The sequence below is a fragment of the Nomia melanderi genome, chromosome 9, assembly GCF_051020985.1.
Source record: "Nomia melanderi isolate GNS246 chromosome 9, iyNomMela1, whole genome shotgun sequence".
Classification (NCBI taxonomy): domain Eukaryota; kingdom Metazoa; phylum Arthropoda; class Insecta; order Hymenoptera; family Halictidae; genus Nomia; species Nomia melanderi.
Window position 1 is genome coordinate 835,326 of NC_135007.1, and position 18,838 is coordinate 854,163.

At 29.1% G+C, this 18,838-nt stretch overlaps 1 protein-coding gene across 11 annotated transcripts in view; it reads left to right on the forward strand.

Annotated features, from left to right (window-relative positions):
* The window catches only part of LOC116431209 (uncharacterized), a 268,246-nt gene that overhangs the window by 240,899 nt on the left and 8,509 nt on the right, over positions 1–18,838 (forward strand). For 5 of the 11 annotated variants that reach the window (XM_076370605.1, XM_031986300.2, XM_031986301.2 and 2 more), the window contains 6 exons: positions 7,708–7,839; positions 8,023–8,046; positions 8,161–8,196; positions 8,300–8,464; positions 8,520–8,639; positions 8,999–9,072. In XM_076370605.1, coding sequence (XP_076226720.1) covers positions 7,708–7,839; positions 8,023–8,046; positions 8,161–8,196; positions 8,300–8,464; positions 8,520–8,639; positions 8,999–9,072 — 551 coding nt within the window. Of the gene's footprint in view, positions 1–7,707; positions 7,840–8,022; positions 8,047–8,160; positions 8,197–8,299; positions 8,465–8,519; positions 8,640–8,998; positions 9,073–9,550; positions 11,714–18,838 lie in introns of all 11 variants that reach the window. The other 6 variants (XR_012999364.1, XR_012999363.1, XR_004235868.2 and 3 more) reach the window with 6 other exon arrangements.

Genomic DNA, 18,838 nt, shown 5'->3' on the forward strand with positions numbered 1-18,838 from the left:
AGAATCCAAAGCAAGATAAACATAGAAAAGAAAGTACACTGTAATTTTCATACAGAATGTTTATCTAAAAAAACCCTAATAAACATAAGAAAAATTTTAGTAATTTCTCAAATATAAATATTTTGACATGCTAATATCATAATAGATTTAGGTACTCTTAGTTTTCGATAATTGGAGAAGACATTCCTCATAGGTCGATAAATGACTTAAAAAAATCACGTAATCGGAACCTATGTACATGTTCCTTACATAATTCAACAGGCATCTGAAATTTTTGGGAGACTTCACAATTTTATAAGCGTAAGCCTACCATAGTTTCGGATTTTCCCAAACTTATCTGTGTTTATTTTTAACCGGGGATTGAAAAGGTTCCGAAAATAACTGTTTAAAACTGTTATATATCGGTTTCGACTAGAACAGTTATGAAGAACCAAAATAAAGTCATAATTATTATTAGATACATCGATTTCGGTTTCGGTTCTACAGAAACAATATTATATCGGTTCTAGAACTGTTATTTTTCGGTTCTTCATGTCGATTCTGTATTTCTTTCAAAATCCAAAAATAACAGTTATATAGAACTAATATGCAGATACATGTTCGGAATGTCGGGCCATGCGAATGCGTCCTATCAGGATTACTACAAAACTCTGACAAGACTATTATAAGATTGATATAAGACTGCTCCTGAAATACTGATTTTGTAAAGAACCCCATACACGCTGAAATATACGGCGATGCAAACGGCGTCTTCTAAGTTTGATGAAACCTGGCATCGGAGTCAGGCTGTCCACACACGTTGAAACAAGCTACGACTCCTAGGTTTCACGAGTCTTGCTTTAGTATCAAGCCTTCTATTGGCCAGTTCCCCTCTAGAACACTATTTTCACCCCAAAGTGCCATTTTGAGCGTTTTTCAGCTTGAGGGTTTAGTCGATGAACTCATTGGATTTTTCTGTTTGTCGTGTATCACAAACGTTTAAACAATGAATTCAAACTGTCCATTGAACTTCCGTTACTTGCATTATTAGCCTTAATAGGGGCAGCAAATTTAATTAAAAAAAGTTCTGTACGATACAGTATTCTCGTTATCAGAGGAGACGATGGATAAGTTATAAAAAGTAAACGTAAAACTAATTGGTCATTCAATATTAGAATAATCATTCCAAAAATTAGTTGGAAAATTCATTATAAATTGATATCAAGTATATCGAAGGAATCGTACAATTTTTGTATGTCAGAGCTTTAGTCTGTAGAAATAAAATAGCTTCAAATTGTGTTGTTACACAATTCTTCGCAAACATTCTTTATTGTCTAACCGATATGTTCAAAACAATATGTCTTTAAACTATTGATATTCATATTTTGGCAAATACATTATTACTACTAAACATTATTCCATTTAATAATTTTAATGTTAAAAAGATAATGAATTAATTTTCGAGTTTTATTAAGGACAATCATTTCCACGTTTACGTCTATTTTTTATAACTTTCACGCCATTTTCAAGGTAAATAATTACGCATTTTAAATTCGATAAAACGTACAGAATATTGTCGTGTTAACAAATTTCTACTGGTAGCCAGGTTTAAAATCGGTCCATTTTTATCATCAACTTTTGCAAGTAAAAAAAGGGGCACACGTTCCAAGTACCGTGTCATTGTCCTACGATGGAAAACATTCCATTGTACAGGTCTCTTCTACTCATGTTTCACTGGAGTCTTTCCTCACCAACCGGAACTCCTGATCCCTGCCTTGACTCTACTTCAGTTCTAGGCGAACGTAAACTGTTCATTTTTTTCTATTTTAAACCGTCTTTCCTTTGCCAACTAATGCAGGAGTCCGACTCCGGCATCGGTGCCAGTTACCGAAGCTTCCAATTCACTGCCTTTGTCCTACTACACACGCCTCAATTTGCATTGTGAAACTCAGGAGTCTCCATTTGCATCGCCGCATGTTTCAGCATGTATAGAGTCCTTAAGACTGTCACGAGATTGATGTGAGACTGATCCTTCGGGTATCGATCCCCACCCTCGGAAGATCATTAGCTTTCCTTGAGAACATCGACAGGAAAAACGTCCTTATCCTCATCTGTTTATCCCTCGTTGCAATTTTAACATCTGCTGGCCCTTTACGAACGTCGACGACGTTGACGAACGACACCGCGTTTGTGCAGTGTCGTAGTTCGCGCGGATCGATTGCCCGCATTTTTATTCCTAGCCAGTTTTCCGACGTTTCTTACTACGCGTAAGCAATCTAGGTGATTTACTGGGATCGCGAGTTTATTAGAGTTTTCACAGTAAAGTGGTTGACGAGGAAGGAGTAGTGCTCAGAAGTTGTTTACTCGGATTAGACTAATTTACACTTGTTGAATGTTGGATTAGATTGATTTGAGGTTGGGAAACAGTAGTTGATTCAGGTAGTAAAATGGTAAATGTAGATATTACAGGTTTGTTACCTTGAAAAATTGAAATATTAAAGATTTAACGAATGAGAAGTCATTTAGGTTTGAGGGAATTATATTTGGGCTCTTGAATTTGATGGACTCCTGATTTAGGTTCCTGAGCTCTAGAGATCTCTAGAGCCTTCTTACACTACACGATGCAAAACCGATATAATAACTGAAACCGTATACAGTTGTGTGCAAAAGTTAAAAAATTAAAAATTCCATGAAAAATTGAACTGTTCGGAAACTTTTGCACGTAATTGTAGCTCAGAACCGACATATCTGATAACAATCATGACTTAATTTCGGTTTAACCCTTGTTTTTAATCCTTATATTAGCAACCGTGTACCCATATAGGTTCATGTTTTTAATCATTTTTGCAATTCCTTTTACACAATTTATTACGTTCTGGTGAAAAACTGGTAAAATTATTACGAATCTCTATTTCTTAAATACATTCATTTCGAGTTTTGCCAGTGTAAAAAATTTATAAAAAAATATTACAATACCGAAGTTGAACAAACGCAAAAATTTTAATTGCTAACACAAAAATTAATGTGTTCCGCGGACATTTAGGCGAATTTTTCAAAACGCAAACATTGTTATCTTGTCAAACAAGGTGTCTATATTATGATATAAAAACACAATAAACATATACATAATAAATAATGACACCGAAAAGTAGCAGTTATCGATTGAAATAAATAATGCATGGTTTGAAGAAATTTCAAAACAAGTTTTACTTCACTAATTAAGTTTCCTTAAAAAAAAAAAGACTTTTTGAACAACTCAATAGAATTGGGGGAAAGTTCCCTATATTGAACCACTTAAGCAAATACTTCCATATATCGGAAACGTGTTGATATTTTCGAGCAAAAAAATTTGTTTTCAAAATAGCGTTAACGGATCAAATTGGGAAACCGGTTTCCTGGTTTGGACCACAAGTAATATTTTGCGTATTATAAGAATATAAATAGCAATTCTGATAATGTAAATGTGATTTATCAACATACTAAAGAAAACTATATACAATTTCTATTTGAAACTATAGAAATAAACTATGTGAAAATAAAAATAACGTGAATCATGCACCAGTATGAAATAAAATTACATCAACCAACCTTGAAATTAAAATTGCATGAGACTAAAGATATTACTTATTGTACAGCTTTTCATTTCAGTGTCTTTAAACTAAACCGTATATGAACAATATAATTCCATGCTAAAAGATATCGTCAAATCAATTTACTTTATCCCTTCTGTGTTGTGAATACCATATGCGCTACAAATCAAATCACCAAACGGCAGGACGGTTTCTAGTTATGGTTTCTATATAGTTACACATCAAGTACGAACCCCGCTTGAAACGTGTCCGAGCTTAGTTTATGGCTTTGTACGCAAATGAACTTTCGCAGTTAGCGTACGTTCGCATTGATTCTGCATGTTTTCATTCAATAACCATTTGCAGTTTCTTAAAGGGATATTTTCATTTGAAACGGCAGTGTTCAGGCTTACTTTGGAAACTTTTTTTTAATCTGCAAACTACTTTTCATTGATTTCTTACACATGTATTTACTAACATTTAAATTGTACTACGCAATTTTTGAAAGTTAAAACATTTAAAAGTTTAAGAGTTACACATTGTTAAAGAAAGTTATTTTCAAAGATCATGTCTTGATGGTTGACATGATTCTGGCGGTTGCACAGTGCGGCTGTCCGTGGACAAAACCCCTAAATTCGACTATTCACATAAAGAAAATTGAAAGTTATCAATGTGTTGCTAAGTAGCCCCTGCTATATAAATTGATTTTCATTTCAAAAATAATTTTGTGCAAATAAATTCTGTTTCTCTATTTATTTAACGTTTGAATCGAAACGCAAAATATCCATCGTGATAAATTAACTTCATAATATCTCAATAATATAATGTAATATAATGTAATAAAAATATAACCACCATATGCTTAGCTCTATGCCTTACAACTTTTGTCTGAAACATTTTTTTGTATCACTCTTACTTTTTAGGTTATTGAGTTTTATCCAGAAAACGGCCGTTTGGCCGCACTGTGCGTTGTACTGAACGGAAACAAGGAAACGAGGTGTGATTGTATTTAGTATAAATATGGTTATAGGCTTTATTGAAAAGATTCAAATATCTCATTCTTCAAAAAAGTGACGGCAGTTCAAAGTTCAAGTTGCATTTTTTTAGGTTTCTTTTCTTACTACATATCAGTATAATAAAAAATTATAAAAACAAGATTTTTTAAGATTCAAGTACTGGCTATAATGACAAATCTGCTAAAGAACCTGTCCAAAATTCAAATCAATCAGACAAGTAGATCTTGAGATATCATGTCAACTATGTAGAACGCGTTTAAAATTTTTGCGTTTCTTACGTACAGGACTGATAGTTTTACGGATTCGGAAGCTATGCATCGAATACTTACAATTAATGAGCAATTGCAGGATCATATAGGGACATAAAATGAGACTTAACCCTTTGCCTTGTAATGAAGAGTCAGACTCGTGGTAAAGATTAGAGACTAGAGATTAGAGATTAGAGACTATTTTGGTATTTTCAATATTCCACCTTCAATATTTAATACGTACTTACAATAAATGAAACACTTCGTAATATTTCTTACAACTTGTTGACAATAAAATTAGTTGAATTTAGTCGCAAATCACTGAAATCATATGACAAGCAGTTAAAAGGCATAAACATGCATTTAGTAAGTGTCAAGTGAGGGGGAAACATACATATATCTGCTGTTACATATTGCGATATGCCATAACAGTCCTGTTCAAATATCCGCAATCATTATTTTTAAGAATATCTTTTGATATAGATATTTTTTAACAAATGCACTTTAAGAAAATGCAAGAAAAAAAATCAATTTTTTCAAAATTTCAAATGAAAATACCCCGTTGACACGTTGGATGCCATGCAGGTCACAGGTGATCCCAATTAAATCGAATTACTGTATCGACATTCAGCTAGATGAATGTGTAATAATCATAATACAATTCAATCAAATGATTTCATATTATATGTTATCTATTTTGTGTATTTCGCTCTATGAAATCATGCGGCATTCAACATGTTAAACATCAACTTTTGTAAGCGTCGCGTTTGCCATTACAATACATATGTCTATTTGTCGTAAATTGTTTAGCACTTCCTAGTGAAACACAACATTTTACAGCTTTACCAACCTCCATAGTTTTAACGCAACTTCTATGACTCAATCTTGGGCGTTCAAATAAAACTTTATTTGGGTTTGTTCACAATACAAAAAAATATTGCTATTGCTGAATAATGTTCTTGTTCATTAATCTTGTATCAATAAGATTAATCAATTTAGTACAGTTCAAGTAAAAGTAATCTTTTTTTGCATAGTATTAATACAACTATGTAGTACAAATTCGATCACACTCCATTAGGGTCTCAAGATTGTTACTTACCTTCATTATTTATAGTTTAATTCGCAACTATAGATAGAACTTATTTACGGAATAGTGGAAGTCCATTCGGAATTGAATTTAGCATAAAGAATTCGTGTTATAGGAATTTTCTATATGAAAAAAGAACTAAAATAAAACTAAACAGTTGTATGGCTGATAGTTCTACATTTATTTCAAAAAAGAAACTTATTATTAACGATTACTTTTGAATCTGAAAGTGAATTTTTTTTTTGAATTTTACACAGGGGGTTCCAAAGTATGGGACTGAAATATTCGTATTACTGGTACAAATACAAATTGAAATGTCCTTTACCATTTTACAAGTGGAGGTTTTAAGCATATTAATAACTAAAAATTAAAGGTTTGATTTCTCTAATGTAAAGAGCAATCGATGATGCTCTCAATGCATTTTCTTGAACATCCTGCTATCATTTTTTCAGAATTTTTAAAATATTTCAATACATTTCAACAGAATATACCTCTGTTAGGCATTAAATTATAGTTTAATAGCTACGTATTTTATCAACATTTGTTACAATTATTCATAACATCATTATTATATCATACATGTATAAGTATAATTATTGTGTTTCTTAAAAGTTCTCAATTGAATTAGTAAACTACCATATTAGATTATATTTCCAGAGTACAAAACGAAGAATACTTTAGATTATGAAGAGTTACTTAGTTAAATCTTAATTTTATAATAGTCTCAGTTTAAGAAGGAACACCATCTCGAGACGACCTAAACATAGGTGAATTTTAGGAATTTTTCTTATTAATAACTATTAAGTGAAAGCTTGTATCTTTTCTGAGTGTATAACTGTGACCTTCTGCTTTATATTTATATTTTTTCTAAGCAAAAATTCTAAAAATATATTATCTAAAATGTTTTTGGTTTTCCCAGGTTTTTCCACTTCAACTGCTTGCTATTTCTATAATAATTAAAATTTTGGAAAATCCGTAAGCTACATTTTAGAAAATATATTTTTATTTATAAATCCATAAGTATTTTTGTTTTCGGATGTTTCACTTGTTTGCAATTGAGTCATTCAACAATGAATGTTTTACGAAAGGGGATTCCAAAGCTAACGATTATCTGCGCTATTTTGTAACATTTTGGCTTAAAAAAAATATAAGTATAAAGCAGAAGGTTACAGTTATATACTCAGAAAAAATCACAAATTTTCATGTAATAGTTATTAATAAAAAAATTCCTAAAGTTTACCTATGTTTAAGACGTCTCTATAGGTGGTGCCTCCCCTTAATAGAAACCATACGTATCATTTGATTTTTTCAATTGTTCTAAGTTTCTGAGCCTGTAATGTTCATTTAATGCCTGATAGATTTATATATTAATAATCACTGTTAGGCATTATTCGAATAAAACTTGGTTTGAATAACAATAACGAATAAATAGTTTATCGTTATTCAGTTATTTGTGCGACAAATATTTATTCGTTATTTGCTATTTGTCAGTTTTTGTTATCATTTACAAATTCGACTGACAGCAAGGCAATATAATTTACGTTTACTGTATTATTACATGAAACGTTGGACAAAAGTTATTTAAAATAACGTATAAATTCAATGAATTTATTATCAGTGAATGATGAATATATTATTTATTCGTTGTTCGCAAACAATAATCAATTGAATTTATTTATCATTCGTTATTTTGAATATCTTTTGACCAACCTTGCTAATTATATCGATCGTTCAATCAATGAAATTGTAATTATTTCTTTGTTATATACAATATTTACATTGTTCTAATTCAAGTGAATTTAATATAGGTTCAGTCCCCAAGTATCGACAGAATACATGAGCTGGATATTCGAATCGACAGAGACTCATATACAGATATGTTTCAAGATATTGTTTCTATAAAAACAACACTCCTGAAACTGAAGCAATTACTTCAAGGGGTATGTTGATTAACCAAACATCTGTGATTTCTTTTCAATAATACCGCTTGCAATGAAGTGTTTTATTTGTTATCAAACACATTCCATTTATTTACATTGCACAGTATTAATGAGCTTCTCTATTAACACACTATTTTTTTATTATTTTTCATTATTATCACCAACCATGATTTATCCTTCAAGTCAGAAGAGAACGGGTTGACGAGGGTATGTTGTATTTTTTATTTTTTTTACTGCACTAAATTTTATGTTCTATTAAATTATTAATATTTTTTACATAAACTATCGAATAATATGTAATGTATTCTTTTGTATCCACAGACTGAAACTCTCACCCCATTCGATAATACTGTAAAGGTAGTTACATTTTATAGATCTTTTCAAGGCTTTATTAAACATAAAAGATTTAATCAAATTTACTGAAAAAATAATTTCATTTTTATAAATAATAAAATTTCAGAATGGCCTCTTCTATAACCTGAATGAAGGAAGCACTGTAGATGCTAATACTTCACCAGGAAGCGAAGATAGCAGCATTGTTGATGAATTGGCTGATTTACGCAGACAAGTAATCTTTTTGCAAGGCCAAGTAGAGGACAAAGACCGAACTATACAAGTGTTACAGGTAAGTTGGATGATTCAGGTCTATTAATGGATAATTTAACCAGTTTGTTTTACAGTTTCAAATGTCGAAGCTTCAAGGACCTAACAACATTGAAAGGCAAAATTGTGCTTTAAATAATAGTCGTAACACTATTCTATCTATGGACACTTGCAATGCTGCGACACAAACAGACAAGGTAACTTTGTAATTTAATATTTCATAAGTACTATAGTGTATTAGTTAGTAAGAGAAATTTAATAATTGGAGAATTATTATTGAATGTTGTCCTTTTATCTTGCTGGTTATGATTATTCTGGAAATGATTTGAATAATGATAACAAATTTATTTGTTTTCGCTTCCCAGCCAAAAATACACATATAATACAACACCAGTTAATCACTGCACTAGAAACTAGACAATTGAAAGCAATATTAATAGTTGCTTCACACATCTTTAATTCTCATAACACATAGTTTTCAATTTACTATTTTCTTTAATTACTTTATTACTTTATTCACATTGTTTATTTATAATATGTTTAATTATGGGCACAGACACGCCCAGGATCAGCGGGTACTTCACTCCTACAAACACTACCTAGGGACGGTGTTATGGGGCCTGTAGTTAGGTGAGACTTTTTTTATTTGATCTCGCTCATAGACTGTGTTCAAATGCAATTTTATTTTGAACACTGTAAAAGAATAACAATATTACTAATTTTTCAGAAAGATCTTAGGAAATATTTTTATATAAAAGAAGATTTTGATGTTTTATTATGTAAATAATCATATATTTCACGTACATTGCACATTACATTCCTAAGACTTTTCTTAAAAATGTTTTCTCATTCAACTTTTGAAATAATATTTAATTGCAATTAATTTTTATAGTTATTTATAACAAAAAAAAATATTTACATATTTACTGCCTTGAAATTAAAATAAGAAAACTAATAATGATCATATGACTTATTACTATTCTATTCAATGAAAATTATGATACATTACAAGTATTTCTTACATTTCATAACAAAATTTGTCATAAATAACCTATTGTTTTTGCTGCTCTGGTCATTTACCTTGCTTCGATGATTCCATATGTGACAGCTTCAGGATCGGGAAGGTAGAGTCTGTCAGCGTGTGTGATTTAATATTGGGATATTTACTTCTTTCTGCATTAAATGCTCTTATATTCATGCATCTTTTTTACATAAGAATCTCTTATTTGATCATTCGATATGAAAGCTTCTAGTTCCTTTTGCATGTTAGAACAATATAATGATCTTTCTCTGTTCATTTTGTTGTTTGCTGATCTGTCTCATGATTTTGATTGCTTATAAGTGTGTGTAAACAGTAGGACACTACTTTCATAATAAGTTTAGACATAATATTCTGTTTTATATGGGGTTTGTGAACGAATCTTATAATTTTTATTTTTATTTTGGTAATTATTGTATAGAATGTTGTGAAATTTTATTTTACATGATCCTTTGTACAGTTTTTTTTTTGTTATAACTTACTGTAATCATATATACAATAATAATAATTAAATATTGACAGTGTATTAATATGTTAACACACATATATTTTTTTATCATACAGTATAAATGTATATATAAAAATAAATATGAAATATTACTTACTCAGTTAAAGAAAAGTAATAATTTTTTAAACACTATTTATATTAAAAATAACTTTTAAAACTTTAATCAATGTATATACAGAGTATCCAATTTTGATCTATAAATGCGAGGTTCTAGTAAGTTATCTGTTGTATAAAAATTAGTTCAAATAGGAAATGAATAAATTTGAGAAAGCTGTACTTTGATATTTTTAATAATTTGTTTCTCTTTCACAGTTGTTTAAAGGTTATATAATCTTTAATCTAAATGGAATCGTACTAAGTTTATTATTTCCTACAATGTAGTATTAAGCTAGTATTAGGAGATATTTTCATTTTAATATTGCTTTATCAAAGTAGTATCACTTTATGTCATTTCAAAGTAATAGATACTATCTGTACTATCACCTCTTTGCAATTTTTGAGATTAAAATATCTCCTATGTGTGTATATAAATTCATGATTCTTCAGCATAAATAACTTAATATAATTTTGTAGGAAATAACGACCTGCATTGATTAGTTTATTAAAAATTACGCAGTTCTATCTAAAAAAACGAATTATTATATACACGGGCAATTTATTAGTAATTCGAATTTATAGATAAAAATTTGATATTTTGTATATATGTTACTTTAGTAATGCAACATTTCTTCTATTAAAAATCCGATTCTCTTGCAAGCCCTAATAAAAATATATTAATTAACAAGACAATATTCCAAGAATTCACGGTACAATTGTATTGATTTTAATAATATATTGAATACAAAATGTTCCATTTTAATCTTTGACGCAATTATCTTTCGAACTATTTGTTATTATAAGAAAGATTATGTTATCAAAAAAAATTTGTTTTATTTCAAAGGAGACATATTGTTGCTAGTTACAAATGTTATTTAGATGGACATACTACAGAGGCTTCAAGGTGATCTTGATTTTTTCAAAGCGAACTGTTTGTTTTCATTTAAATAGGTATGTATCCTATTCCGAGACAAATTCATTGATCTGTAATATGATTATCTTTGAAGGTCATTCAGGGTTGTTTAGTACCGTCCAAACTTTAATTTTATTGAATATTCCTAAGATATCTTGTACCGGAATATTTCGCTGGTCGATCGCAAACTTTATTCAAAATGTGCAACACATGTTACCCAATCGTTAGATCGGAAGAAGAAACAGGACATCCTTCTCAACAAGATTTCCGGATTTAACACCTTTGGACTTTTTCTCGTGAGGCTTTAAAAAATTGAATTTACCAGAATTAATCCGCTACACCTGATAACTTGAAGGACCAAATTGGAAGTGCCTGCCAATAATCAGTTATGCAACTTTCGTGAGGGTGGTAATTTAGAGATAGAATTAATTATGTGTTGACGTCCAAGCTCAACCTGTCAAATCTAAAGAATAAGGAACAATGTTTAAATATTTAACAAAGGTAAGTTCTGAACAACAATAAATGACCTTGAATGACCTTCAAAGATAATCTTATTCTAGGTCAATGAATTTGTCTCGGATGGGTTACACATCTACATCTAAATGAAAAAATATGGTTTTTTTTTTAAAGAAACCAAAGTCACTTTGAAATTTCTGAAGTACGATCCATCTAAATAAGATTTGTGACTAACAAAAGATGACCCTCTCAAAACACAGTAAGTTTTACTTGAAACATGTTTTACAATAAATCAAAAGATAAATGCGTGGAAAATTTTAAATCAAATGTCTTGTATATTAAAGTGCAAAATTTGCTTCAAAAGTGTCTCTATGAAATTCTGTTGTTCTTAACATACTGAGTCTCTGAGCATGTAGTATGAATAGATAAATCTGTATGATCAGTTAAAAAAGTTAAAATAAAAAATCTTTTTTAACTATTGTTTTGAGATTATAATGGATTTATAATTAACAATATTTCATGCTGCCTTTGATAGCCATGTACGGTAAGTTTATTGCTATATTTTTTTGTTTTAAACAGTTCACTAATTCTTTGCAGATAAAAACTTTTCTAAACGAGGAAAGACATGAAATATAGAAATTCCAATATTTAAATATTAGCAAGCAGAAATTATGTTTTATTTTATCATTTATATGCTCTTACATAAGTTTCCACTATAATTTATTTGTACACTCATAAAAAAATTTGTGTACTACAATAAGACGAACTCTCAGTTTAATGAAACAAAGGCATCCAACTTTCAATTTCACTAATAAATAGTTTCTATACATATTACCGTCGTTCGCCCTTGGTTCCCGAGATATTTATAAAAATATGTATACTTCATACTTTTTAAATAGTACACCTCACGGATTTCAATGATTTCTGAATTTCTAGCTTTATATTCGAGAGTGTGAGTGCACTTCAGTAGACGATATTTTTATGTTACAAAAATTTGTTTCATTAAGACATTTCGTTAAGAATTATTTATTTAACCCAAAGAAGCGACGTATCATTGAATGGTAAATTTATCCAAATAGTCATTTATTGATGTCTGTTTTTAAAATTTATAAAGATGACTGTCATGTAGATAGCAAAAAGGAGTATTTGTGAGGCTGGTTTTTCCGAGTTTGGCGTGGAAATTTTTTACGTCATAATTACCAAAAATTCTTCTAGTCTAAATCCATCGGTTTTTCGTGAATATCTCGTAAACTAAAAGAGTTTTTATAAAAGGAAAAATTTGTTCAAAATATCGATTTCCCCAATATATTTAAAAATCATGAAAATCGGTAGGAAAGCCCCTTTCCTAAATAACTGTCAGTCAAAATTATAAGTAATGTAACAATTTACGTTTGGTCATCGATTATTTTAAGACAAAAAAATTATATATCTTACACTTTTTGATTTTTTAGTTTTTGAGTTTTCGAATTTTATTCATTAAGGGTATTATAGTACTACAGTGGGTTCACAATGTTCGAACTTATTTCAAGGGTGAAATGTATACGAACCTTGTATCACTCGAGCTATACCCTGTTTGTTTCGGCTCGAACTTAATTTAAATTCAAATGTCACGAAACTTGTCAGTAGCTATAAGGTCACGAACCTTATAGTAAGTGCAAGGGTCACATAGAGAAAATGTCGACCATAAATATAGATATTGTAAATATTATATACAGAGACGCGATATTAACTTATATCGCTTTTACATGAAGAGATTCTTTCATTATGAATGAATCATATATTAATAGTCAATATTGATAAATAAATAAATTATGGACATATCGCTTTTATAAAATAAAAAAATCAACTCTTTTATATTATTTGATTTTTATGCAATCTTTCTGAAATATCGTCATGTAAAAATTCTCGGAAAATTCCAAGTATTAATAAAATTATAGTGGCTTAAATTTAGAGATATTTGTTATACAAAATATGTTAAGCGTAACTGAAAAAGTTCCATTGTTATTATTATGGAAATTACATTCAAAACTTCAAACACAATTTTCAAACACAAGTTTTTCAATCACTAGACAAAGAAATAAAAAAATAGAACATTAATCGATTAATAGACTTTACATTTTGAAAGCTAATTTAGTGTTCGTTTTTTGTTTAACATTTACAAATAAAATATTCTATGGTGTCAGGAAAAGATAGAACAAATTTTGGAATGAAATAAGTTTACAGCCATTAGCGCTGTATTATTCTCAATGTACAATACTTTATCCAAGATAATGTCAATTGACTGACTAATTTTACAAAATACTAAATATTTTTTAAATTATTTTCATTCAAAATAGTGTTCATATAACATTGTCTATAAGGAGAATTGTTTTCACAAAGGGCTAAGTGGAAAAGTTCCAGAATAAGTTTGGAATGAAATCAAACAAGTAAAACTGTAAAACATCAAACTGAGAGTTTAGGTGTAATTATGAACCAATGGTACATTCCCATATTTAAAAGAAAAACACATTCCGTCCTATGAAACTAGTTTAGTACATAATACTGGTTTGGAAGTAATCAATTAATTCAGAAGTTATTATTACATTCCATTGTATGCAAAAGTCGTGAAATGTATTTAAGAATTTTTATGTACTTATCATGAAAATTCTTATCAGTGGATAGCTCTCAATATGAAAATAAAACACTACTTGAATATGTATGTAGACACACTGATATAATGGGACAAATGGCAAAGCATGTGTATAACATTGCACGGAATACAAATTTTTATTTATTTATACACATTAGCTTCTTATTGTGATTTGCCATATTATATTTATTATATTATACATGCAATTAAATAGACATTTTCCTTAATGTTGCTATTTTGATGATATTTATTTGCAAAGGGTTAGTGTTATAAATCTCAAAAAGCTGTATATATTATTTGACCATTGGTCCTAATACATCTTCCATCCTCTTACCATATTTACTTAACTCTTTCACTGTTAATTAGAAAACTATGATTTCGTGTTCATTATCTTGTTAAATCCTTCTTTTTATATTTTTCAGTATTGTCATTTTCAAGGAACACATCTTGAATTAAACGACAGAATATTATCTACTAACAGATTCAATTTTGTTACTTCTTGTTTTATTTGAAAATGAAGTGAAACATGATCTTATTTAAATTAGTTTTAGTATTATTTATTTGAAATTACATAGGTACTAGCATTCATTACCAATCACAGAACACATTAATTGTATTTTCATAAAGGCATAATAAAACCTTGAAAATCTTTTATTTTTATTATTTGATTATTTGCTCTGTGCGTTTTTATTGCTTTAGTGACATTAGAGCTACTCATTATTCTGTTTTGTTAAATTTAATTTAATTTGTTTGCCTCGTTAATGATTTTACTCACAGTATTCAACACATACAAAAATATGTAAGATAATCCTTTTTCGAATAAACTGTCCAACAAATATGCTATACTGCAGTAACCTAATGAATAATTATACAAACTTTGTACACTAATTATTATTTTGAAATCCATTTTTTTCCAGTCACACACGAAGTTACAGAAATTTAATAAAAATAAAAACATTCGTTTAGAAATTATGTGTACGTTAACTTTAAAAGCTGTATAAACGTTCTTTGCAGGAAATAATTTTATAGATTCTTTTAAACAAAATGATATACCTTTATTTTTGTAGCATTATGCACACCTAAACATATTTGTAGGTAAAAGTCCCAGACCTTAATCAAGAAGTCTGAAACGATTTAACAGTACAAATTTTATTTTCGATTTAAAAAATAAATTAACTGTGAGTTTTCCACGTCAAATTAATCATCTTCCAACGTCGATTTTGCTAGATTCGAATTTGCTTATCAATTATGGACCTTCGAATTTATTAATACCTGTTTTCATCAAAATAAGCTGAACTTATAAATGTTTATCTCAAAAACTATATATTGAATCGAGTTATTATTTTTTTTTGCTGTTAATCTAGAATACTTAATCTACTGTAGTAATATTTCTTTTAATGGAAAAATTACTTAAGGAGCTTACAATAAATTCCTTTTTCTTATGTTTAAAGGTCGGATATTTTTAATGGAAATATGGACTTAAAATATATTTATCAGTGTTTTAACAAATTAACTTTCTAAATTTTGAAAAAATCCCATTAAACTACTGTAAAATACTTTTGAAATTTTTTAGTTTGATTTTAGGTTACAGTTAGATCTGCGATAAGTTTAATAAAAAAGGATATTACTATATACGTATTGACCATAAAATTGCTATGTTACTATTAATAGAAATTGTAAGAACGTTATTTATTACGTCAAAGTATTTTTGTATCGAAGTCGTGTTATGTTGAAACAAAAATTCAACTATTTAAGCATTCAAAATAATTTTTTAAATATTTTTTAAATAACTTATGTGTCTCGTACTAAAGAACAAAACTCATTTTAAAAATAAAATTCTAAGAAATATGATGATATTTTTTACTTTACAAATACATGCTCGCTTTCAAGTAGAAATTTACCAAACAAAAACTTGCTTGTACTTTTGAATGTTACAAAATGAAGTTTTTTATTAAAAAGATATTATTACAATAAGATAAACCGTTAAGTTAAAATGAAAAAACATACTAATTCAAGAAATGGTTTTCAAGATTTGTAAATAAAATTCTCAAGTTCAAACTATTTTCATGAAAGCAGCAAAAACGAAAAACTTAAAAATCTGTATTTCATAAGTAAATTTAAAACTAAAAAAATTGTTACTTAACATTCTTTCTCTAATTTCATGTTTACCATGACATATTTAAATTTGAATATGATATCGGTGTTAAAAAGTCCATTTGGCGTGAAATAATCTTCCTATGAAACACAAGTACCTCTACAACAAATTTTCAATGTCAATAAATGCTTAACGTTTTTTTCTGAGTATAATATTGCTTTCGGCAAAAAAATTTCGAACGGTGCGCAGCAGTGTGAACTTATCCAGAAATACCATATTTTTTACATGTAAAATACTAAGATACAAGTATAAAACTTATTGTTAGACTAATGTTAAATTGATCTAGCATGAAGTAAATGCACAAAAAAATAATTAAGAAAACGAAAACAGAATTTTCCGACTTTGAATCTCGAAAAATAGTATTGTTTTTATTTACGGCTACGATTTATTTGCCACATTTCAGTCACCTTTGTTTACGACGGAAGGTAGCACATTTCATATTTTGTTGCAAAGAATAACACAATCTACCCTCAATTATGTAAGGCCGGGGGCATACGAGCATTAAAATGACGGTCGAGTGGCTTTTTTTTATCCTTCTCCAATCTCGAGACTTTTTAAGAAAATAATATAAACCTATAGGGATGTCATTAATACTAAAACTACTAGCCGGGTCGAAATAACCTGTTCTGGTTCCTTCTTTTTGCAATTATTAAAAAGATAACAGATGTTTCTCTGAGAAATTATTAAAGAAATTGATTTAGCAATACGCAAACTGAATTGTAAATCAATTAAAAATCCAATAGACGTACTTTTGGAATTTCTATAGAGGAATTACAATTTTGAGAAATTACTTATTTTCATGCGTATTATTAGAAACGCCATACTTCCTACTAGTATGGTGTTTTGCAAAACATTAAGTTAACATGAAAATACGTAAATATACGTGACCTGTCCGTTAACACTAGAATTACCGTACCCGTCAAAATGGCGGTTTTTAGTTTTCTTATTCTGTAATTATTGATATTTTAAGTACCTATTTAATATCCAAAATGATTTTGAAAATAAATACATTCACGTAAATACTATAATGAGTACTTGAAGAAATGATAAAATAATGTATTGTTACAATCTTTGTAAGTTATAATTATACATATCAACCCTAATAAGTGCTCGGTAGTTCTAGTGTTAAATGTTAAAATGACGGACGTTACGATGTGCCACTTACGTTGCAACGTGCGTCGCAACATTATATTGTTTTATATGAGATATGTAAGTTACACAAGCAACGTGCATAATATTTCACGCACGGTCCGATAATTTCGCTTCGACGCATTTATGCTAGAACGGACGTTGCTTGGTACAATAACGCACGTTCTGAATTCAAAAGTTCTTGTAGAAAACACTGTGCTAAGTAAATACCAAAACTGAAAACCTTTCTTTTTCTATTCTTATCCTGCAGTGTACAATTTAGGTATAATTTTCCTTTTGTAAGTAGTCATCAATAATAGCAGTCACCCATAATACTGATAATATTGATATTAACATTACGACATAACGTTATTTTCGTCCGTTGTTCGTTCACTATTTATTAATATTCAATCTGTTTGATATCGGTACACTAATATCTGTTTACTTTCTCTGCTGTTTCTGTGCTAATTGACGCAAGAAAAACAACGCTCGTATGTTGTGATCAAGTCCGTAAAAACGTACATCATAACGCACGTAATTTTAACGCTCGTGTGCTCCCGACCTAAAATATCACGTTTTATACATTACTCAGAGTCCGAAACGATTTTTAAACTTCTTTAATAGTAGGTTTATGGTACGCGTCAATTAGTCTATAATTTGAAATATACTCTACCATTTGTGGTGAAGTGTGAATTGTTAGCTACTGTAGCAATATTTAAATCATGCTTGTTATCGGCAAAAACATTAAAACTTACTTTTCTTTGCGGCAGATTGAAATGTGCTAGTTTTCGTTAGAAAAATTAAACGTGTTACATTTATCTTAAGGCACGTCAAGACACGAAAAGATTGTTAGTGTTTGAATGTCACTAACGGTTCCCTTATACCCTATGGAACTATTTTATTTTCTCTGCTAAAAACAAAATATGTACTACAGTTTTCTTCGTTTTTAGGATTTATTCGAAATAAACTAAAAAATTTCAAGAAATTGGAACGTGACAGATTTCTAGTTTTCTTTGAGAATTGTTTAAACATGTTTAAATATGTATAATATTATTAAAGTACATGTATTTTATTTGAGAAAATCTGCAGGATCATTTTTTGCAAGGAACGACTCTATGCTACATATAGGCAATGTACAAGCAATTTTTAATTTTTAGAACATAAAAAGAAAATTAAACTTGTGATACCAACTTGTTAGCGTTGTGTTTAGTTTTCAGACAAGATCTAGCAAACTCAAAATTTATATCCGTAACATCGTTCCATTTTGAAGATACTGAAGTTTATTGTCTAGTAATCATAAGATTAAAGCAAAACACAATATAAACCGACATCACTTTTTCAGAAACATAACGTAACATTACCATACGTGTTGGTTGAAGGAGACTTTTAAATTCTAAAGTTTAGAATGCTTAATTTCGAAGAAATTGCTCAATTCCGAAACACATTGTCTATATTTTAACATTGTCCAATAA